The following is a 23,886-nucleotide window of genomic DNA, read 5'->3' as shown; positions in this document are numbered from 1 at the left end:
TGATCTTACACTGAGTTTTTAAAAGTTTTTTCTTTTCTTGATTGCATGTTCCCATTTGAATCATGGGTGGGCTGGTGCCTATGCCATCTGACTTGGAGCAAAAAACGTATATGCTGGACTGGTAGCCAATTGGAGAAAAGTCAAATCTAAAATAATACAATCACTTTAATCATACAAAAAATAATACAATCACTCATCCATAGAAATTTGAACTTCATATTAAGTTGAGGTGGCACGGTGGCCAACTGGTTAGCTAGTCCGCCTCACAGTTCAGAGGTCGTGGGTTCGATCCCGGCTCCGGCCTCCCTGTGTGGAGTTTGCATGTTCTCCCCATGCGTGCGTGGGTTTATTCCGGTTTCTTCACACATTCAAAAACATGCATCGTAAATTGATTGGACACTCTAAAATTGCCCCTAGGTGTGATTGTGAGTGCGGTTGTTTGTTTGTTTGTCTCCCTGTGCCCTGCAATTGGCTGGCAACCAATTCAGGGTGTCCCCCGCCCACTGCCCAAAGACAACTGAGTCAGTTGTCAATTTCAGGACTTGGGACTTGATTTTGTATTCATGAGACTTGTCTGGTCACATTTGAAAAAATGCTTTTTCAAGGTAGTGCATCACATGTTTTGATTTTGAAATATGTTATTTTTTGTGGAGTGAGAGCAAACTTGCTACCCACCTGTAGGCTATGATACAGAGTGCAGACAGAGGTCACTTTATGAAGCAAGCTTCATGGTGAGAGTCCTAATATTTGCAATTGGATTCAAGGATTATGTAAAATTGATTCTTTTCAATAAAATTGAGAAAATGAGAACCGCAACATTGCAAACGTCTTGTGACCAAAACAGGTGAGCGCTGATTTTCATAATGGCTCTTTGATGTTAATATCTATCAACAGCAGGTAGCAGTAGAAGGCCAAAATGGCTGCGTCCTTTGATTGAGGAAAATGGGCGGATTAATTTGATTAATTCTTAATCCACCAAGGCAATATTAATTAGAACGCTGTTTATATTAGTGGGGCACATAGAACATATTGAAAAACGATATATAGTATACTATATATTTTTTACTTGATTTTCACTTTAATCTAAAGTTTCATGCAAGTCCCAACGATGTTACTATGTCAAAAGTCAAGTAACTCAGGTCGCCAGAATATCGTGTTTAGAGTGGGTGCACACAGAACATTTTATTGGAAATAAGATTGTTGACTGGACTTCCACTTTAAACTTGTAGCACACTTATGACTAGATCTTTCCAAAATGCAAGCGGAAAGGGTCTTGTAAAAGGTCTAAGTAAGGTCTCTCTCTCTCTCTCTCTCTCTCTCTGTCTCTATGTCTCTCTCTCTCTTTCTCTCTCTCTCTCTCTCTCTCTCTTTCTCTCTTCCCCTACTGGCCTCAGTGTAACCAGATATAAGCAGGGGCCAACGAGCTGAAGGACACACGGCTAACACACAACTGTAGCTACAAAGCAGCAAGAAGGAGAACCTTCGTGGTGTCAAAAGAACCAGTAAACATTTGAGCTGTTTTAAAGACAAGGTAGGATTTTTGCCTTTGGAGCATGAAGCATGAACATGAACAATCCGAATAAGGGACATAAAGTGTTACTTAATTTAGATTGTATCGATATAAACTGGATGTATATTTTTGTACTATACTCATATTCCATATTATAGGACGTACTATACTCATATTCCATATTATAGGCCTATGTCAATATATTTCAATTACATCATGTCTTGTTTCGCTCACCTGTCCCTGAGCCCATGGGCTCACATGGGCTCACATATTAACGCGAAAATTGATAGGCTCAAAATTCTGAGGATTCAAGAACTTTGTTATTGAAATCCGAACAATAGTATCCACGCATGGCGTTGCCGAAGCAACAAAACTGCCACCGTGGGGAAGCCCCGCTGTCACGTCCCTGATTAAGTACTACGAGGGCTAGCGGTTGTGTGTATTTCCGTTAGCTACCCTCGTGCGACCTTCCAGCGCCGGGGTAACTGTGTCACTAGATAGACGTTACACTTGCAGTGGATGTCTCCTGACCTTGCTGCTAGATAAGATATCTTTACTCCATGCCCATTAGTACCTGCAGGCCACAAGCAAAGAAGGCAAAGCAGGTGTTTATTTTCTCAACTTGGCCATGTGAAGAAGGAGACCGGGGGTGTTTTTGTCTGAGGTCATGTTGTCCAGCAGCAGGTGAATTTGACAATTTGTTATGGAAACATTTGGAAAGTAGTAACTAGACAGGACTACATGTCATGTGGAGTGTAAAAATCAACCCAGAACACAGCTCAGGAGACTCTAGTAGAATCAATTATTATTTGTATTGTGCAAATTGTGATACTTCCTCCAAGGTCTCTGGTGTCTATCAGACACCCCAAAAGGGGCCCTCAGGTCACTGCTCCAGTCTTATGTCCACTAATTTGGGCTTGGACCATTCCCAAAAGATGGGATTTGCCTGCCTCACTGTCCAACTTTTTTTTGTTACTTTCTCATGCTTTCCCCCAATGTGACTCTCACATGATTTTACCCCTGCACTGGTGCTCCCCTATCCCCACACCCACTCTGCTCTTCAGCTTTTTCAGTAATTGCTGTTTTCTCACCATTTCTGTCACTTCCACACTGCTTTTTTTATACAGTACACCCTCAGTTCACAAACGACGCTGTTCACAAAAACAATTTAATGACAAATTGGGCTGGAACTGTTTATTCCCCTTTATTTATAATGGGAAATTTTGGCTAAAAAATATTTGGGAGTCTGAGCGTGAATTAAGTTTGTGAACAGCGGTTCCACTGATGTTATGCTTGGAAACGTTATATCAAGGAGTGCTTCTATTTTTGTTACTATTCTAGGTGATTATAGTTAATGAAATAACTAAAGCTAAAATAAGACATAATATGAAATAAAAAACAATAATGCTTTAAAAAAAAACTAAAATGACATCTTCTGTTTATAAAAATGTAGAAGAAATGTCAAACAGTCGTTTTAGAATTGTATTATACTTTACTTGGTTACGCAGTGCTTAGTGACCTTTTTTATTTTGTACTCGACAAATACTCTGTATATTATAACAAATTAAAACTAATACTAAAACTAATAAAAACTAAAGTAAAAAGAAGCATTTTAAACAATAAAACGCATCCACTCTAAAATCTAATTAGAACAATGATTGTGACACATGACTGTGAGGTTACAACACAGCGTACAATAAAGTAGTTGACTAAGCCACGCGGATGAAAGCGACTGAACTGGACAATCTCAAAAAATATTTTAAGAAGTCGATTTTACGAATGGAAACAGGAATTGAAAATAGAAAAACAATGGTAATACACCAAAATACAGCTTGATCTTATTGTTTCTTACCTGGAACAAGAAATTCAAAACATTTATTTTTAAAACAAAAATAGAATACTGTATACACAAGACACAAATAAAAAAAATGGTCCGTATATTTGTTTTGGATTTTGGATTATTTTACTTTCATTATGAGAACACCTGAATAGGATCGAGAATCTAGTGGAACCGGGACTAACATTCCGGTTCTCCTGGAATCATTAAGACGGTGGAGTTCAGTCGGCAGAGTTGCACATCTGCGTGGCCTGTCCCCATGGGCTGCTCCTCTCCCCGCCAGCCCCACTGGGTGCCTGTGGTGGCAGCTCTGGACGCGCGCCAGGGCCTTCTCACCGAAATCCCGAGCTGCGGTGCCCGCCGGGATCCGTACTGGCGGCGGTTGCCCTACTTTTTTTAAAGGGACAATGCGTAGAATGTTGTGATGTCATTTCCAGTTGACAGATGTGACAAAATGGCTGCCCCCAGAGATGGCTAAAAACGGGTGGATTAACTCTTATTCCACAAACGCAATATTTATCAGAATGAATTATTTCAACTAGTGGGCTTGCATAGAATATATTCTTTAAAAAAATATGTTTGGGTTGACTTCCACTTTAAGGTAACAAATTTGTTTAATGACATACCACGTTTGCTAATCAGCTACTGGCTTTGCAGTTAGCAAACGTAGCATGAGTTAAAATGCTATGTATAATTTCCAGTATTTCCCCTCTACTGTCCGCTCATTTCTTCGGCTTTTTGATTGTTAGTATGTGCGCGCTACGTACAGTCTATCCTCATAAGTAGAAAGGCACTGTCCTATTGGTCAATGCCGAAGAGCCAATCTAAGGACGACGTCATAGGACATGTCACACAATTCGTCAAGATGAACAAAAATTCTGACATGCCAGACTTTCGTGGTGGTTGTCGTGAAGCGTCCTAGACGCCAAACGACCAATCGCTGTCACACTACACGGGCTACGATGCATCAACTCAAAATTGGCTACGAGACACTACGTTTGTTTGTGTTTGTTGGCATTGCCGATGTCGGACTATACGAATACACGCCGATGTCAGACTACACGATTGTAGACGGATTTTGGGCCGACAGACATGTCGCAGACAAACGTAGTGTCTCGTGGCTGATTTTGAGGCCCGCAGGGTTTTTTTTCTTGGCCCAGGCTTTGATCACTCTTTGTTCGATCCTTGTCAGTTGTTTGGTATGTTTCTCATGCTCCTTTATAATTGTACCCTTCTGTTCTCTTGATTTTAAAAAATGTGTTTACTGTGGGTGGCACGGTGGTCGTGGTTGGTTAGCACGTGCGCCTCAGAGTGCAGAGGTTGTGGGTTTGAGTCTGGGTTCAAACAAATACCCAGCCTACTGCCCAAAGACAGTTGTGAGGATAAGCGGTTCGGATAATGGATGGATGGAAAGTTAACTTTGTCCGATTTTTAATGAAGCGTTTTCAGTTGAGTTTTACTAATGTGGGCTCACTGTGCTTGGTCACAGTTTTCAAATGGCCTTGCTTGCCAAATAGTCAAGCAACTGAATACCCTGCTTCTAGTCTAGTCTAACAAGCATTGCTCCCACAAGGGCGTGACACAACTTAGCTTACTATCTCTGATTGACACACGTGAGTTGAAAATTCACTAAACATAGATACAGCGCATGGCGCATGCCTCACCAGACTGAAGGGGTCAGATGGTTACCTCATGTGTAGTTGGTCAACTCCTAAGATGATAGTCTATCACAATACTGAAAGTAGTTTCTGCCCATTATTTTAATTTCTTTGTCTGTTTATAGTGTTTACTGGCAATGGCAGGATGCCTGTCAACTGAGAGTGAAAGAACAGCTAATCTGATTAAAGTATTATCTTGGTAAAGCGCGGTATGTTTGGCACGTAAGATTAAAGACATTTCTCCACCCACCAAAAAAATGACCAATTAGCTTTATAAAGCAGGTCGCTTTTCTTTTATGCGGCTTTTTAAAGTGCAGAGCTTCCAACTGTGTACAGCAAGCATTGCTCTGAATTGGAAAGGGGAGTATTTGTTGAAATGTGTTCCCTGTGATGTTTTTAATGGTTTTGTGTCACAAGTCAAGGTTACAGTCAATGTACTACTGAAGCTATGTTAGGCCATGTAATGATCTAAACCAAATGTCATGCCAGGTCAAAATGTTCACAAAGCAATTGTGCGGCAGCAATATAGGCAAATTGGTTGTCTGTACCTTTGACTCGATTTATTATATTAGAGTAATGCACATGTAAATAAATGTTCGGTCCTAGAAACACACAGTTGGAGTTGGCGAGACAGTTCTTTGGGTCAGTAAATAAGGCCAGACCTGCCTGTTTGCACAGTCATTCGTGGCCCCTTGGCATTTACTCACACAAGCTCTCCTCACGCAATGTCCAGCTTCCAGTGGAGCACATAAATTGGTCCGTAGGGGTCATTAAGTCTCCCTGCCATTTAGCTGTGGAGCACACACACCTCTCTAGGCCACTCCGAATTCAGAAATGTCATTTGAAGTGCTTTGTTTAGACCAAAGGTCATCCTCCGATTCTCACGTACAATGATTATTGAGATATGTTGGGAAAACCTTCCGCTTGTGTTGATAAGTCCAAGGCTGTTGGCTAAGATTTAGCATTTTTCCTCAGGGTCAGACCAGGGTGTTCGGGGTAATGTCTATTCTACTCACTAGAAGTCAAGGTCAAAGTGCAGTGGTTGGTTAACCACTGACATTGGGAAGAGATGCAAATAGGTGAGAAACAAAGAGATTTTCATTCAACTACTGTATATTACAGGAAGTGTTTGGATTTCAAAACGCTTTGAAAACTTTGGTCTCTTCTGGGCGAGTAAGGAGTTAAACAAATGTCTATTCACAGGGCTCTACACTAACCATTCCACAACTTTCTCAGCTGGTTGCACCAGCACAAGATTTGGTTGCACCTTTTGAGGGGCGGTGGGGGGGTGCAGAATGACCATGCATGCTGATGATGTAGATGGCACACCGAGATTATATGAAGTAAAGATCGACAGCCACTCAAGTCATGATATCTGCAAAATATTTTACTGTAGTGTGAATATGAAGTTTGTCTGCGACAATCAGTGGCTGACAAAATAAGTAATTTCTTTTATATAATTACTGAAGAAGACATAGCAAAGACATTTCCAAGTAAAAGCAAAGCATGACAACAGTTTTCTGATTAAAACTAAAAACTAAAATCTTTTCATAATTAAACAACTTTGTAATTTTGAAGAGCAATATTTTGCCGGTTATACAAAGGACCTGAAGCAAGGGTTTTACTAAACAATAACAATACAATAATCATGTATTCTTATGAACTATGTTTTTAAATTTCACCTTAACAAACAACCAATTTTTAAACTTTTTTTTATTATCAACAGTTTTTATTTCTTCGCCAGTAAACTGCATTTTTCTTGTCTGGAAATATTTTCATTGGGGCAATTTAAAAGACAAATATAAATTTCAGTTTAATTAGCATTTCTTATATCCAAACACAAGGCATCAAATAATAAAAAAAAGGCATTAAGAGCCTTTGTGCAACTTCACTTGAGCAGGTCTCATTTTAGCGTTTGAAATAATACAGTAGGTTCACGGCTGTAGCCACGTACAGGACTACACTGAGCAAAACTTACCAAGTACCCTGTGTGACCCTTTTCATAAAAGCAGTTGAAATGGTAAACTATATTACGGTTTTTGCCCATTGCTTGAACACGTTTTGCAAAATTTGGCTCACCGTGTCAAAACTCTACACACACGCAAATAAGACACACCACAGGGAAATAAACCATTCACATCTATGTCAAATTGAAACTCTGCTATCAAAATCCAACAATCCCTCGAAAAAATGTCATTCTGATGACAAAATGATCACCACTTGCATCATATGAATACACTCTCAGATCAGCAGCAACACACTTGTCTATTTTATATAAAACACAGCAGTCTTTCATTTTTACTTTTTTATTCACTTCCACAGAAGACACTTTTTCACAACAACCAAAAGCTGAAATACTCAATACAAAATCATTACCTTGCAGTCGTGTCTTTTCCAGTGGAGTCAATTCAGTTAAAGCAAAAATATGTATGATGGTGGTAACGCTTACCCGATTCATGTAGTTGAATACTTGCCTATCTGTAAGTATTTGTTGCTGTAGCTGAGCTGGTGGAGATGGATTGCATTGTTTGCTCTGACCATGTTCACTGTGGCATATTTCTGCTGTTGGGTGAACAGCAGGTCTTCTAGCCATTTTACAGAAAAATGCAACCACAAATTGTTATTGTTTGCTTCTTTTTTACCATGCTGTATTTTCCATATACAATACTGAAACATAAACATGTTATCATGGTATGTTTCCCAAAGCTACCACTTGTTTGAAAAAAGAACATTAGCCATAGCCACCCTGCAATACAATAAAAGTGATACGGTAATGTGATTTGGTACAGTACTATAATTACTCTAGATACAGTCTAAGTAGAGTAGAGTGCGGAAGACATGCACTCCTGTTTTCTCGTCGGAATGTCCTTAATGATGGACGGCTTGGATTAGGATGCACTCTCTGCCCAGCCTCCCTCATAGTAAAGCCATGGTTTAGCTAATGGCCCAAAAAGTTGCTCTTATATGTCATCAGAAATAATAATCCTTGTCTCCATGCTTACAACGTTCTCAAAATGGCTTAACTGATTCCCTTTTGCAGCGGGCTGATTGGTGCTCAATTTTGTAAGTATTTTTAGATGTGTGTGTCTATGTATTGTAAGTATTTGTAAGTATTTTTAGGTGTGTCTAAGTGTCGTCAATCAACTCTTTCACAGCCATTGACTGATTTATTTTTTCACAGACCAGCCATTCAATCCTGGGAATTTTTTCATTTTTTTCAAATGTTAGGGTAAAAGAGGGTCTGAAAATGTCTAGCAGTGAATGAGTTAAACAATGTGTGTTATATTTTGAATAGATGTGTTTTCCCAATGGTGCCCTGAGATCCTATTTTTGAACTAAGTGTCCTATGAACAAAATAGTTTGTAGTGGGCAAGAGAAAGTGTGTTGCAGAAAGGAGCAAGTGTGAGACAGAATTGCAACTAAAGTGCAAAGCGGCACTTTTTTTTAAGGTGTGGTCACACTTTGTTTAAGGAATAGTGACAACAACTTCAAGTTATGTTACTTTGGTTTAAGCATGTGTCTAGTCTACAGTGTCCAAGCAATGGGCAAAAACTGTAAATGTTGTTGAATGTTTTCATGATTAGTCTTTATGTTCTCATCAATTACAGTTAGATAATCCTCAAGAAAAATGATAAGGACTTTATCTAGGTCCGGAAATTGATGATAAACATTAATATAAGCAAATATATTGTACTTCTTGGATTTAGAAAAAATAACAAATTAAAATCATGCATTCCAAACCGCCACCAAAAACATTTTGCTGGGCAGGCAGTATTTTAAGTAACATCTTCCTCAACGGCGGCACGGTGGCCGACTGGTTAGCACGTCCGCCTCACAGTTCAGAGGTCGTGGGTTCGATCCCGGCTCCGGCCTCCCTGTGTGGAGTTTGCATGTTCTCCCCGTGCCTGCGTGGGTTTCCTCCGGGTACACCGGTTTCCTCCCACATTCCAAAAACATGCATGGTAAGTTGATTGGACTCTCTAAATTGCCCCTAGGTGTGATTGTGAGTGCGGATGTTTGTCTCTGTGTGCCCTGCGATTGGCTGGCAACCAGTTCAGGGTGTCCCCCGCCTACTGCCCAAAGACAGCTGGGATAGGCTCCAGCACGCCCCGCGACCCTTGTGAGGATAAGCGGTACAGATAATGGATGGATCTTCCTCAACAGTCAAACAGGTAAAAAAAAAAAAAAAAAAGAAAAAAAAAAGAAAATTAAGTAAAATTTTAAAACAGACCTAACTGCATTTATGAATGACAAAGAGGTTATCACTACATTAAAAATAAATGAAAAAATACTACCTTATCTACCGTAATGTGCTATTGGGCCTATTTAGCTGTCAGACCGCCGATTGGTGTGGGCTTTTTGGAATGTTTAAATCTGTACTCATTGGATGAGCAAGTGGGGGTTCTATTGCCATCGGCTTGATAGGACTGACAGCTGGTACTCACCAACTTTTTGCGAATGAAAAACTTTGATTCGGCTATAATGTGACTGTGATGCACATCTATTTGTAACAAGGAGCATTGAATAAAGATCTTGGCTGCTATATGGACAATTCCGAATACCCAGGCATTTCTGGTAATACCCACGATGCAACACGCCTTAATCGGTGAAAACACCCCGCCGTATTGTATTGCTTTTGCCTGTGACTAGCATTGAAGCTTGCAGAAAATCATGCCTGTAAGTTGTTGTGCGGTGGAATATCCCAACCATAACATGATGGAAACTAAATGGTCATTCCATATTACTGTGTGGGCTGTGAACGTCGGAGAAAGTGGGTAAAAGGTGTGAAGACAGTGGGACTGGGTGGTTCTGAATGGAAGCTAACCAAGACCGCAGTGCTTTATGGTGAGCACTTCTTAAGTGTTAAGACTCGTTCTCAAGTGTGATAAAAATCACACTTTTGCCTCTGCAGGCAGATTGTTATAGTAGTCAAACGACATTTCATCCCATTTTGAAATCAAAATAATACTCACAAATCAAATGACGACGAGCCAAAGTTCAATGCATTTCAATGAGCAGATTTCACCAACTTCATCTTGACTTGTGACATAATTTTGACATAAACTCGGAATTGCCCGTTAGCTTCTCCCACTAGCTTCTAGCTAGCTAGCCACTGACCGATTAGCTGCCATAAGCCTGATACTTGTAATGAAAAGGTGGAGTGTCTTGTGTGTGCACTCTTTTCATTTTTTAACTTACCTGCATGATTTTCATTTTAAATTTGTCAGACAGTTAATTATTAATTAAGTTTGAGATGTTTGAGATACAGTCCATCAGCAGTGCAATGTTTATTACCACTTGAAGTCAAGAGAGTGTTTAAAGTGTGTTTTTAATGGAGTTGTGAACATATGGTGACAATTAATAATGTTCAAATGTTACTTTAAATATTGCCTGTACAGATTAGATGGTGAAAGTTTTCTAGCTGGCAACAGTTTTGGGCTTTGAAATGAATGTTTTCAAATATAATTGGTCTCATTGGGAAATTTTGTCTCAAAAGATGACCAAATGTAACTTCGACCGGCTCTGTATACGGATTCTGGTTGAGCTACCACAGTAATTACTCTTACATTTAGAGGGCTGCAGTTTGCATTTAATAGTTAGCTTACTTGGTTTGTTGTTTAGTCTAAACTCGTCATTGCTTACATATGACTGTCCTGGGAAATTCATTCCCTGAGAGAAGCATTTGACCCTTAGGATGCACTCCTCTCAGGTGATCACTTGCCTGTCCGTTATTTCATTGGTTTTGAACTGGGAAGTGGGAAATAAGTATAAATATACATAAGAGTTGCATTTCAGGCCTGACTGTTTTGTTAAATTTGAACCTTTCTTTCCGACACCTCAAGTGAGCGGGAAGCCAGTTGCTGCGCTCTTGTATCATTCTGGCATTGAAGTTCCCATGGAGCCTGTGGTGAACAATGCTCGAAACCAGTGTAGTCTTTTGTGTGCTGAAACAACTGTGCCTTTTTAGTAAGCGGCAGAGGAAATTGAAAGATTTGTTTTGTGGAGGTGGGATGCAAGTGGAACACCACATTTTTTCCCAGAAATGAAAACGTAACCGTGTACTCCACTTACTCACAAACTGTATTATTTCAAAGAAAAGTCAACCCAAACATTTTTTTTCAAGAATATGCTCTATGCAAGTCTTCAGTGGGATATGAATTGTTTGTTTTACTTTTTTTTTTTTTTTTTAGAGTTCCTTCAAGCAACAATGGACCAGGCAAGGTCAACAATAACTAAAATTGTGAGTATTTTTGCAATCATTGTTTCATTGTTACGGTGTTGTCTCGTTTATGCTGTATATCTGGTGCTTTGATTTTTGACCAAATAAAATATATAAAAAATAAAAAATGAACTACTTAAAATAAAGGGATGCAACAATCAGTTTAGTCAAATAAGTAGTTGAATGTAAATTGGGGGGGGGTCTGAGACGTAAGACATTCTGTTGAGATATATTAATTTAAAAAATCGTCACTATTGTCTTTGCATTACATTTTTATAAGATCTATAACTAAAGTAATTCTCGACGTTCTTTTGTTGTAGTTACTCTTAATATACTTTAGAATTTTCTAGAGGCTGGGTCATAAGTGTCCATACATAGGGTTTGTGTATACCTATGATACCTACAATATGTACCGTAGGTTATCTGAACAGATCAACAGGAAAATCAGTAGTTTACAGAGAGTAGGTGTTATGTTGTCAATCGCATCAGTGGCCCATAATGTTATTTTTGTTGTTCGTTGTTCTTTCTACCTGTAAATAAGATACAATCATCAATTCTTCTTCTTCTGCTGTAGTTTAATGGAGAACCACATTCGTATACACGTTTCAACTTGACCCAGAACATGGAAGGTGACAACAGTCACGTTGAGATGAAGCTTTCATCTGACATGGATGAAGAAGTCGGTGGAAATGGAGTGGGGGCCCACCTCAACCACAACCCCAACCACAATTCCTACATGACTTCAAAATTCGGACGCACACCTAAGAACCTTTGCTTTATGGTGGCTACTGTCCTCCTCATCTTTATCATCGGTAAGACGAGATTGGTGACTAGAGCAGGTGGCATTTTTTTGTTTGTTTCCTATGTACAATAATTTGCAAATAATTTTAACCGATATTCAGTTGAATACACTACAAAGACAATATATTTCATGTTTCATGTGTTTTTTTTTTTCAAATATTCTCTCATTTTGAATTTGATTCCTCCTGCAACACATTCCGAAAAAGCTGGGACAGGGGCAACAAAAGACTGGGAGAACTGAGGAATTCTCAAAAAAACAAAACAAAATAAGATAAAATAAAATAAAATAAAATAAAATAAGATTAACCTGTTCACCTGTAGAATGTTCCTGTTTGGAACATTCTACAGATGAACAGGTTAATTGAAAACAGGTGAGTGTCATGATTGTGTATACAAGGAGCATCCCTGAAAGGATCAGTTAACAACTGCGTGATGCGCATAACAATATCCAGAAACGCAGCCAGCTTCTTTGGACTTATTTGAGATGGACTGACGCAAGGTGGAAAAGTGTGCTGTAGTCTGATGAGTCCACATTTCAAACCGTTTTTTTCATCAAATTCACAATGAGTGAAACATTTAGAAAAAAACAACAACATTAAAGTTTATCGGTTTAAACATAAATATAAATACCTTGTCTTTGTAGTGTATTCAGTTGAATATAGGTTGAAAGGGATTTGCAAATCACTGTACAGTATTCAGTTTTTTTTTAGTTTTACACACCAACTTAATTGGAATTGGTCTTTGTACATTATTTCCCCATTAGTTGGGCTGTAATCAGAAATAAGCAAACTCGTTCTCTGTTCCTTCTTAATTGAATTATTTATTGAAGCAATGAGGTATTTGACTTATTGACTGACATTTAATGTGATACTCGCAGTTTCTAAAGTTCTGATTGTAAGTTATGTGATCTGCACAGCATAATGATAAAATACTGTACTGACTCCAGCTTTGGTTGTAATTCAGTGCTTTGTTTTCTCATTTTAAACTACTGCTACTTTCAGGGTACTTCATTGGATACTTGGTCCATCGCAAAAGAGATTCGCCTTACAGCTGTGAAAACTCTGTGCAATTGCCTGATGTGCCCGTCGTGCACGATACGGGAGCGGCCCCCCTCATGGCCTGGAATGATGTCAAGAATAAGTTTGTCCAAAAATTGAGTGCATCCAACTTCCAAATTGCCTTCAAGTAAATTTAAACCTCACGCCTTACTCATGCTCTTGCTGTGAGACGGTTCCCAATAACGGAAAAGTCAATATCAGAAATACACACACGCATGCATGCATGCACACACATAATCATTTTCCACATGTGTTTTGGAGATTTGGTCATGATTCAACGAAACCAAGGTGGTACATTTTGGCCATTATCCCAATAGGTATATTTGATGTAAACACAGCACTGCTCTATACCATACCTACAGTGATGCCTGATGGTGGCAGCATCATGCTTTGGGGCTGTTTTTAGTCAGCTGGAACTGTCTTAAGATAAGGTGGGAGGAATAATGAACAGTTCTTCTAGAAAACAAATTATATATCGCTGGCGTTAGGCCAAAACCTTATAAGTCACATTTTGGAGAATTTAATATTTTTTCAAAAGTCTATACTATTGTTATTTTTACACATTATTGACGCATGTAAAGTGTTGAAAATTGCTGAAAATGGTTGAACAAGCTTGCCATTTTTGGGGTCTCCTGAAAAGTGACTATTTCGGAGGTACAATGTTTTGGTCTGATGCCAGAGATGTAGAAAAAAAAACTGGAAAAGTCTACTACAGCAGTTCCATTTTTCTGCTGAGTCTAATTTAACATGAGTTTGAATAAGATTAAGGTTAAATCTTCACACAGTCACATCCCATTTATGAGGATGTGCACACTTGTGCAACCACGTTGCAAGTTTTAGTTCCGCTCTTGAAAAAAAAAAAATCTAAATTTAAATGGGACTATATAGGGTCACTGTTGGTGTAGTGGTACACTTGCCTGACTTCTGTGCAGGCAGTGAGTGTTCAGTTCCCAGTCAGTCACGGCGTGTATGTTGGGGTAGATGGTTATCGATTCAGGGTGTAATCTACCTTTCACCGGAAGTTCACTGGAATGGGCTCCAGCCCCCCATGACCCTGAACAGAAACGATTAGGCTTGGTTACAATTTGTTAATATCACAAAATGTAATATATGCACACAAACAATCAATTTTTGTCAATTTTCAAAACATTTTTTTTTATTTCCCAGTGAAGTGTCAAGTGGCAGCCATCGGGCTGGTTCCTTGGCCGATGATGCTTTGGCAGACAAGGTGATCAAGAAGTTTAAAAAGTACGGCATGAAAACCTGGACCGACGAGCACTTTATTAAAGTTCAGGATCGCCCTCTTTATGGCTTCAACAAAGTTACTTTCAAGAATGGCAAAGAAGAGCGTCCAGAAGGTTTCCTGTCCTACAGTGCTAATGGAGAAGTAAAGGTAATTAATCAGGGGGAAAAAAACAACAACTTTTTATTTTTTTTTTATCGAAAGTTAATGTCTTTAATGCAAAGAAACATCTGCATGTAATACCATAGCAATAGTAGAAACTTAATTTTTAAATTTTTGCCTCATCCAGGGAGCTGTCCTGTACGCCCACTATGGGCAGGAAAGTGACTTTAGAATGCTGCGGGACGTCAACATGAGTGGCAGAGTTATGCTGGTCCGAGCTGGAAAGATCAGCTTTGCGGAAAAGGTGAGTTGGTGCTAGTTGTTAAACCCTCTCCAAAACTGAAATGTTTTATATTTGACAGTCAACCTGTAGCATCTAACTAACTGCTTTCATTGGTGTTTCCAGGTAGCCAATGCTGCCAAAATGAAGGCCTCTGCTGTACTGATCTACCAAGACCCTTCTGATTATCCTTCTGAAGTGACCACTGAGCTCTTTGGACATGTGAGTTAGGGATGTCCCAATTACACTTTTTTGGCACCGAGTCTTTGGTTTTACGGATCTGCCGATACTGAGTCCCGATCCGATACCTCGGCAATACATTAAAAAAAAAAAAAAAGAGCATAAAAATGATCTCAACATTGCATTTTCAACACTTTAGAATGGTAAGTAATTTGTAAAAATAACACCCAAACGTGTGGCATGACCAATAATATAGACTTCTGAAGACATATGAAATCGACCAAATTGTGACTTGTGACTTTTCAGCCCGACGTCAGCTACACTGTCACATTCACACAATTACACAGTTGTTTGTGAAATGTACAGTAGTGCTTGCAAAAAATAATGACAAGCCAAGGTGTATCTGAAGCTATGTGACGTCCTAACCCTGTTCTGTCTAACCTTGTTTCCTCTCTAAGGTCCATTTGGGTTCAGGGGATCCTTATACACCTGGCTTCCCCTCGTTTAATCACACCCAATTTCCACCTGCCGAGTCGTCAGGTCTGCCAAGTATCTTGGCTCAAACCATCACAGCACGCACAGCCACCAGCATTCTTGAGTAAGACTTACAGAGCTGTTGACAAATATCATTCGAACAATTCAACATGAGTAAAGTTATTCTGCTTAAACCTTTTCCTCCGAGGGCCACATACAGAAAAGTTGAAGGATGCAGCGACCACTTTGAAATTCATCATACTATATATTGTTTTGGATATATCCATCCATCCATTATCGATACCGCTTATCCTCACAAGGGTCCCAACTGTCTTCGGGCAGTAAGCGGGGGACACCCTGAATCGGTTGCCAGCCAATCGCAGGGCACTCAGAGACAAACATCCGCACTCACAATCACACCTAGGGGCAATTTAGAGAGTCCAATCAACTTACCATGCATGTTTTTGGAATGTGGGAGGAAACCGGAGTACCCGGAGAAAACCCACGCAGGCACGGGGAGAACATGCAAACTTCACACAGGGAGGCCGGAGCCGGGATCGAACCCATGACCTCTGAACTGTGAGGCGGACGTGCTAACCAGTCGTCCACCGTGCCGCCCTGTTTTGGATATAGTCATTTTTAAAAACTGTTAAAGTTTATAAGGCAGATGTGTAAGTGTAGGATTTTTCATGATTTTGGGGTGGTCTGTGGCCCTCTATCTCACTATGTTAGATAATTTTTGGAATATGAGTTGAAGAGGAAGTAAAGCCAAACATTTTTTTTTTTCCAGAATATGTTCTATGCAGACCCACTAGTTTAAACATGGCATTCTGGTTAATATTGCATTTGTGGAATATGAGAAATCCACCCGTTATTAGCTAGCTAATGTGGTGGCTTATTTTTTGTCACTTCTGTTGACTGAAGGTGACATCGAAGTTGCTCTAGGGCTCAGATAATGACCAATCATGGCTCAGCTTCAGAAAACAGGTGAGCTGTGATTGGTCGTTACCTGAGCCCTGAGCAGCTGTGATGTCATTTTCAGGTGACAGAAGTGACAAAATGGCCGCACCCAAGATTGCTAAAAGTGGGTGCATTTTGCTTCTTAACTTAGACTCCACAAACGCAATATTAAGCAGAATGCCATATTTCAACTAGTGTGCCTGCATAGCACATATCCTGAAAAAAATATGTTTGGTTTGACTTCAATCTTTAAGCAGCAAAATTCCCTTGTTTTTAACCATTTCAGTGCGTGGCCGTATTGCCACTGGCTGTCAACTGGAAATGACGTTACAGAGCCAAGGGGCTCAGGTAACAACTAATGACAGCTTACCTGTTGTCTGGGTTTGGTGATGTGATGTTCTCAAACTGAGCCCTTAAGCACTGTGATGTCATTTTCAGTGGACAGCAAGTGGCAAAATGGACGCTCCTTGATAGTGTTGTAGTTCTCGAGATCGGTCTGGGTCTTGAGACAGGTCTTGATACCACTTTTTAAGTGTGTCGGTCTCGTCTTGGAAGGCATTTTTACTCTGTATTGTCTCGGTCTCAGACAGTGCAGACTCAGTTTTAACGCCGCACTCCTCAGGATTTTTTAGTTTCTAGTCGCTACTGCCACCCGCGGCCGAAAAATGGAATTGCACACTTTTTTCTTTGAGTGCACGATCCACATTCTAAATGGCTTAATTGTCATGTCATGTCATGTCATCTTCCAAACCGCTTATCCTATACAGGGTCGCAGGGAGTTGCTGGAGCCTATCCCAGCCGTCAATGGGGGAAGGCAGACTACACCCCGAACTGGTCGCCAGCCAGTCGCAGGGCACACATAGACACTGTCACTGAGCGGGAATCGATCCCACGCTGCCCGCACACAACTCAGGCGTGTGTACCACTACACTATCAGCGGACATTCTAAATGTCAATATCATAATTTCTTCACTTTGGAGTAGAAAGTAAGCCCTTTGTCCAAATCCAATCTCAGTACTGTGCACCTCTCAAATTTGTGGTCACGACTACTCAGAATCATCCTCAGGAAGAGCGTTAGGAAATTCTAACCCGATTCCAGTCTGAAAATTATTTTCCAGAGGCTTGCAAAAATACACGCTGTGAACAGCTAAAGTGTTAATCTGCTGTTTATAAGATGTGTGAGTCATAAATGGTCAAATGAAAAGGCTATTGTAAAGATATTTGGGGGCAGAATCCTGTGGAGTGCAGCTTTAAAGAGTATGATTGCATAATTGTAGAAGAAGTTGAAAAACAATTTTGCTTAGAGTTGATTCATTGTAATATTTCTAAAACAACAGCAGAATATGATTATGGTGCAAACATAATGAAAAAAAAGATACTGGTCATTTTGTTCAGTTTTTTTTAATGTGTTTTTTCTTTGATATATACAGTCTTGGTCTTGTCTCGGTCTCGAAGTGCAATATTAATCAAAATGCCGTGTTTAGACGAGTGGGGCTGCATAGAGCATATGATTAAGGAAAATTCTTGACTTGACTTCCACTTTAATTGTCTTTATTCACCGGGGCCTTAGGATGAGAAATGTTTTAATGTTTTAACTGTGCGGTAATCAATTTGTAAATACTTATCTAGAAATGCTTAAAAAACAATTTGTTATTGTTAGTAGTAGTAGTCATAGTAGTACCCCTCACCTCACTTCTTTTTTTTTACAGTAAATAGCATTGTGAAACCGTGTCAGATGTTACCTTTAGTATATTCCGTGGGCTACTAAAAATTGGACAGTGGGTTGCAGTTTGGATGTACTGTATATCATTGGTGTACAGGACACATCTATTTTATTCTTTCCCACAGACAGTTGAAGGGTCAGACTGCACCAGAATTGTGGGGAGTTTTCCACAAACTTGGTAATGGGAGTGATGTCGTCACTGTGGAGGTGAACAACGTTCTTACTGAGAAAAAGATCAACAATGTCTTTGGTGTCATCGAAGGCTTTGTGGACGCAGGTGTTCATGACATTTTATTCACCAAGAGAGAGATACTGAACACAATTATCATAACTAATGTGTTCGTATTTGCATATTACAAAATTAAGATCACATGCCTGTGTTTTGACTACAGATAGATATATTGTTATCGGTGCCCAGAGGGATGCCTGGGGCCCAGGTTTTGCTGCATCAACTGTCGGCACCGGTGTTCTGTTGGAAATGGCTCGTTCAATCTCAGACATGCTAAAGGAGGGTAAGATGTTTGTGACATCTGCAGTTTAGTTTGTGTATTACTGCCGAAACCCTTGTGCCGTACTACTCACACTGTCTCCTGTTTTATCCTTGAAATAGACGGGTTCAAACCAAGGAGGAGCATTGTGTTTGCAAGTTGGAGTGCTGGAGAATATGGAAGCGTTGGTGCCACTGAGTGGCTGGAGGTGTGAATTACACAATAAGTTTTGCTTATCCAGCAACATCACTGTCAAGTTCATGATACAATTGTCCAGTGATCTTCAGTGTACTCGTGTAGACTTGGACTTTGATCTGTTTCTTGTTTGCAGGGCTATCTGTCCTCTCTTAGTATGAAAGCCTTCTCTTACATCAACCTTGATGGCATTGTAGCTGGTATGTATCATAATTGGAATTTTTATCACAAATATTCCTTTCAAACATTTTGTTTGTTTTATGAATACTGACTATTTTACGTTTTTATGATTTAATGGATGTATTAACCCCTTTCCAGGTCACAATGGTTTTAAAGTAGCAGCAAGTCCTATGATGTACAGCTTGATTGAACGCACTCTCAAAGAGGTACATCTTTAATAGCAGTACATCTTAGGATCCCAACATGATATTTGAATTGTACATGCAACACTACGTGTATCTGTTTACTCCTCAGGTGGGCCTCCCGAATCAGGATGCGTCCCTCTTTTCTCAATTTGGAAAGGGCAACTGGGAATCTAACGTGTATGTTTATTTCCTACATTATATGTGCAGTACATCCGTGTGGTATCACAGTGTTACTTGAAATATGAATGCTTGCTGTCTTGATCTCCATATTGAAAAATCTTCATGTCTATTTAGGTTGGAACCTCTGAAGCTGGATAATGCTGCTTATCCTTTCATTGCTTTTACTGGCATTCCGTCTCTGTCGTTTCAGTTCACTTCTGGCAATTTAGTAAGTCAGCTCCCCGTGCTTTAACATACAGTAAATATATGTGACCTACTACAATATCTCAAGTCCAAGACATCCCTGTGCAAATCTGTGTTCTTTATCGGATGGATCTCAATTGGGCTACTTCTCTAGGATTATCCATATTTTGGCACGTTGCGGGATACCCAGGAGAATCTGATCGCTGCCACGTCCAACCAGCATCTGCAGCTGGCTGAAGCAGCTGCCAAGTTTGCAGGTCACATAGTGTTGAGGTTGGTCCATGACCATCTGCTGCAAATGGACCTGTTAAAGTATGACAAGATTATCCGTACTCATGTGGCTCAGATTAACAGGAAAGTCAACATTGTACAGAGGGTAGGTATCTGTTTTATCATTTTATAATATGAGTGAAGTTGATCCATGCTATTGGCAGGGGATAAGGACTGGGCCGATCAGCGAATAGTGAAAATCTGTGAATAATTGATTATTATAATTTTTCTTTTTACAACCCCCCTAAAATTCTTCAACTATCACTGATAAAAATAAAATTAAAATGTAAAAATAAAAAAAATTAATGGGAGAAAATGGGGGTGTGGGGGCTGGTATCCCTTGAAAAAAGAAATCCCCAAATATTGGGGGAAAAAAGGAAAAGAAATCTGCGAATAAGCAAATCCGCAGGTGCCGAACTGCGACAATGCCAGGTCGACTGTAATATACCGTTTACATGAAATTGTAATGTTTGGCTCCGTTATGGCCACTTTTGGCCAGTTGAAACCTATGAAAACTATATTTTTTAATTCCTTGTTATTTCCTGGATTGAATCTTACAATTTGGGTAAAATAGGATTCATTCTAGACTCAACACTTGATTTTTTTTGTTTTGTTTTATTTTAATTCTCCCCCCCAAAAAAAAAAAAAATATATATATATATATATATATATATATATATATACATATTTACATTTTCTGCAAGAATACATCATTTACCAATTTTTGCCAAGGGGGCATTTCATGTAATATATTAATTTTCCAAAAGTGGTGTTTAATGCAATTCATCATCTGTGTTCTCTCTTGAAACATGTCTGTTAATACAAATATAAGTGCAAAGTGACTTTCTGAACACCCTTCATAAACCTTACGGAGGGTTGTCCATCCCATGTGTCCAGATGCAGCCTAATCTCGTCCCCACATCAGTGCAGTGGTTGATGTCAGCCTCTGGCTCTTACAGTCGAGCCTCTCGTAACCTGATGAAAGACATCCAGAACAGTGACTTGAGAGACATTGAGATGTGCCGCATCTACAATGACCGCATCATGTCGGTAAGACCTGCTGACTTCCAGCTCTTTGCTGAGGTCTTTTTACTTGTTAAAGTGAATGCATGAATAACAAAATGGTCACATTAACAAAAGTCATTCCCGCGTTCCTTTACTATCTACAGGTGGAGAGGAACTTGCTGTCAGCGTATGTGTCTGCTCGAGAAAGTCCTTTCCGTCACATCCTGCTCGGCTCTGGTCCACACACACTCAGAGGGCTGTCCAAACACCTCGACGCCCTCGGGACAGACAGCGCAGAAGCTGATGTCGACCAGTTCCGCAACCAGTTTGCCTTGGCGACCTGGACAATTCAGGGTTGTGCCACTGCATTAGCAGGGGACATGTGGTCGTTTAATAATGAAATCTAAATTAGTTTGACCCCATGGTCTTCCCTTAATAACTATGCTAATAATGATAATAAAAATAATAATAGTAACAATAATAATAATAATAAGAAGAAGTATCCATACCAGGTAGAAGCCGCCTTATCTCCCTTAGTGTTTCATTTAAAATCACACACTTCAACACAGTACATTTTCCCAGTCTTTTCTGATGTTTTGTTCTGTTGAAAGAACATTTCAAGAATGTGGTGCTTAATCAATCACATTTGATTACTTTGGTGCTATATTACTTACTTTATTTCCAAAAGTTTAAATATCCAGTTTGAGTCACAACACCAGTAGCCGCACTCAGACTTGCAAAATTAAATATGGGCATTATTTTCAACCTGCAGTAGTCAATGTTTTGCATTTCTTTTAATATCAAAAACCAGTAACATGCCGTTCAAACCTATTAGTAACTATATTTACTGTATGTCTTACTGTGCAGAATTACCCTCAAATTCATAATTACAGGCTTTCTTGAGCAGACCTGTACAACGTACAACAGGTCGACCGTCGTATGGTCGGCCTTTAGATCGCAAGAAGAATATATTGTGAATGGCATCTTTTAATACATTTGCCACACAGATCATTAATAACAAACCTAAACAAAATGAAACAATTTTGAAAAGTCACAAAAATGAACATTGATAAATTTAAATAAAAAAATAAAAACCAGGGAGAGGGCATTTTACCAGGTGGCACTGAAACTGAAGTCTATTTATTGTGTTATTTAGTTATCAGTGACATTGTTCACTATAATTATTTTTTAATTGCCTTTTATAGAAAATGTGTAATTATCGGGAGCAGTGCCTTCCATAATTATGACAGTTATACTGTCGAAATGACAAAAGCAGCATCTGCTAAAAGAAGTGTACATACAGTACATCAATAGCTACTGAGCGCGCACGAGTTCTCCATTGACGCTAAATCAAAGCTGCTCATCAAAACTCGGGCTCACGTGCACTTCTCTTGCTGGCACCATTATCGGAAGCAGCGTCTTTCATAATGTGAAAACGAAGATGGTAGTTTTTGCCTACCAGTGTGTGTCTGTATCGGAGGCAGTGCCCTCCATATTTCACTGTAGGGGTGGATTTTTATATTATCGGGGGCAGTGTTTCCCATAATTTTTGTATATATTAAGTCAATTACATCAACATCACCATTCATCCTCTTGCTCAACTTTAGATCTTGTTGATGTCTTCTTGTTTATGTACTTTCTTCCCATATCCATTGTGCATGCCAATGTGTTTCTGCCCACCGTTTTTCAAAAATTTTTTAACAATCTGTTTTGTATTAAGTTGAGGGACTTGAATGGCTAAGTTGCACTCTGGGTTCCTTATGGCAGCCTTTGTCCCCATTTCAAATCAAACACTGACAGTATGTTGATTTTTCATTGATATGTATGCAGAAGTGATATGACTGCCCCCACCTCCCCGTCTTAAAGCGGAAGCCAAACCAAACATTTTTTCCAGAATTTGTTCTATGCAGGGCCACTCATCTGAACATGGTATTCTGATTAATATTGCGTTTGTGGAATATGAGAAATCCACCCATTTTTAGCAAGCTCAGGGGGGCTGCAATTTTGTCTGTCAACTGAAGATGACATGCTCAGGGCTCAGGTAAGACCAATCATGGCTCAGCTTTACAAAACAGGTGAGCCCTGATTGGTCATTATCTGAGCCCTGAGCAGCTGTGATGTCATTTTCAGTTGACAGAAGTGACAAAATGGCAATCACGTGAGATGACTAAAAGTGGGTGCATTTTGCTGCTCAACTTATATTCCTCTAAGGTAATAGTAATCAGAATGCCGTATTTGAACTAGTGGGCCTGCATAGAACATATTCTGGAAAAAAATATGTATGGGTTGACTTCCACTTTAAGGAAGACAAGTCGTTTGGGGTGCGTTTGTGTTTGTTAAAGTAAGTCACTTGTGCATTTTGTTTCATGAATGCATTGCAACTTCTTCTAGGAGTGATTTTCCAAGAGTGTTGGATGTTGGTTTCCTTCATTTTCATATTTATGTGTATGTGTCTTTTGCCCCCATTCGAAGACACATTCATAATACCTGTTCTGCCAGAATCAAAGTTACAGACGCAAAATGTCATCACACGTTTTTACAGTTGGTAATGATGTTGGTGTTCATCAAAAGAACTGGAATTATAGTGATTTACACTCACAAAATTTTAGTTGAACCGAATGAAATTGTATTCTTGTTTTAGCTCACTAACCTTAAAATGATCTGGTGTTCAGTGCTTGAGTATTCATAAGTTGGCCAGTAGCTAATGTGCTGATTAAATGGATAACGTGATCATTTGAAAAACAAAAGAATGTTTTGAAGATTTTTTTTTTGGTAATGGGTAACATTAGTTCCATATGTATGCAGGTTTGTGTCATTTTTCATTTCTATTCTGCAATAAACAATCACATCACTCTTAGCAGGCTTTTAGCTATTTCATTCACCCGGAATCAGTGGTCTTGGGAATACACGTCTGCATCGGAACAATGAGCCTCTTGTGGTGTAGTCAATTAGAGTTCAAGTGGCTCCCATTTCAGAAGCAACCATATGAGCCCAAGCCTACGAATGAGCTTGTATGTTTTGGATCATAAGAAGGATCGATCTTTTCTTCCATCATATTTCGGCCTTTCCATCACTTTGGGAGAGGTTGATCTTGGTCTCATCAGTACATAAAACTTTGTTTCCAAAACTTGTGGCTCATCTCTGTACTTCTTCG

General features: G+C 39.5%; 1 protein-coding gene across 1 annotated transcript; it reads left to right on the top strand.

The window, feature by feature from the left end:
• The first annotated feature begins 1,388 nt into the window (after nt 1-1,388).
• LOC147140688 (transferrin receptor protein 1-like) lies at nt 1,389-23,589 on the top strand. Its single transcript, XM_086042726.1, has 18 exons — nt 1,389-1,531; nt 11,197-11,246; nt 11,800-12,037; nt 13,028-13,211; nt 14,252-14,477; nt 14,617-14,733; nt 14,836-14,931; nt 15,348-15,487; nt 18,172-18,323; nt 18,439-18,558; nt 18,657-18,742; nt 18,866-18,929; nt 19,048-19,115; nt 19,204-19,271; nt 19,389-19,482; nt 19,612-19,833; nt 20,625-20,777; nt 20,897-23,589. Exons 2-18 carry the CDS (start codon nt 11,214-11,216, stop codon nt 21,137-21,139), a joined length of 2,304 nt encoding a protein of 767 aa, XP_085898852.1. The 5' UTR covers nt 1,389-1,531; nt 11,197-11,213; the 3' UTR covers nt 21,140-23,589.
• Nucleotides 23,590-23,886: the final 297 nt, after the last annotated feature.

Source organism: Filicampus tigris, chromosome 10, assembly GCF_054856515.1.
Source record: "Filicampus tigris isolate MCC_2025a chromosome 10, RoL_Ftig_1.0, whole genome shotgun sequence".
Classification (NCBI taxonomy): domain Eukaryota; kingdom Metazoa; phylum Chordata; class Actinopteri; order Syngnathiformes; family Syngnathidae; genus Filicampus; species Filicampus tigris.
Note: the sequence above shows the minus strand (reverse complement) of the source record. Positions and strands in the feature narration are given on the sequence as shown.

Bases quoted from the DNA above. Each gene is read 5' to 3' on its own strand.
- LOC147140688 (XM_086042726.1), top strand. From the start codon at position 11,214: ATGGACCAGGCAAGGTCAACAATAACTAAAATT. The intron at 19,483-19,611 runs GTAAGTCAGCTC...CTACTTCTCTAG, and splicing joins AGTTCACTTCTGGCAATTTA to GATTATCCATATTTTGGCAC. The intron at 19,834-20,624 runs GTAGGTATCTGT...CCATGTGTCCAG, and splicing joins AAGTCAACATTGTACAGAGG to ATGCAGCCTAATCTCGTCCC.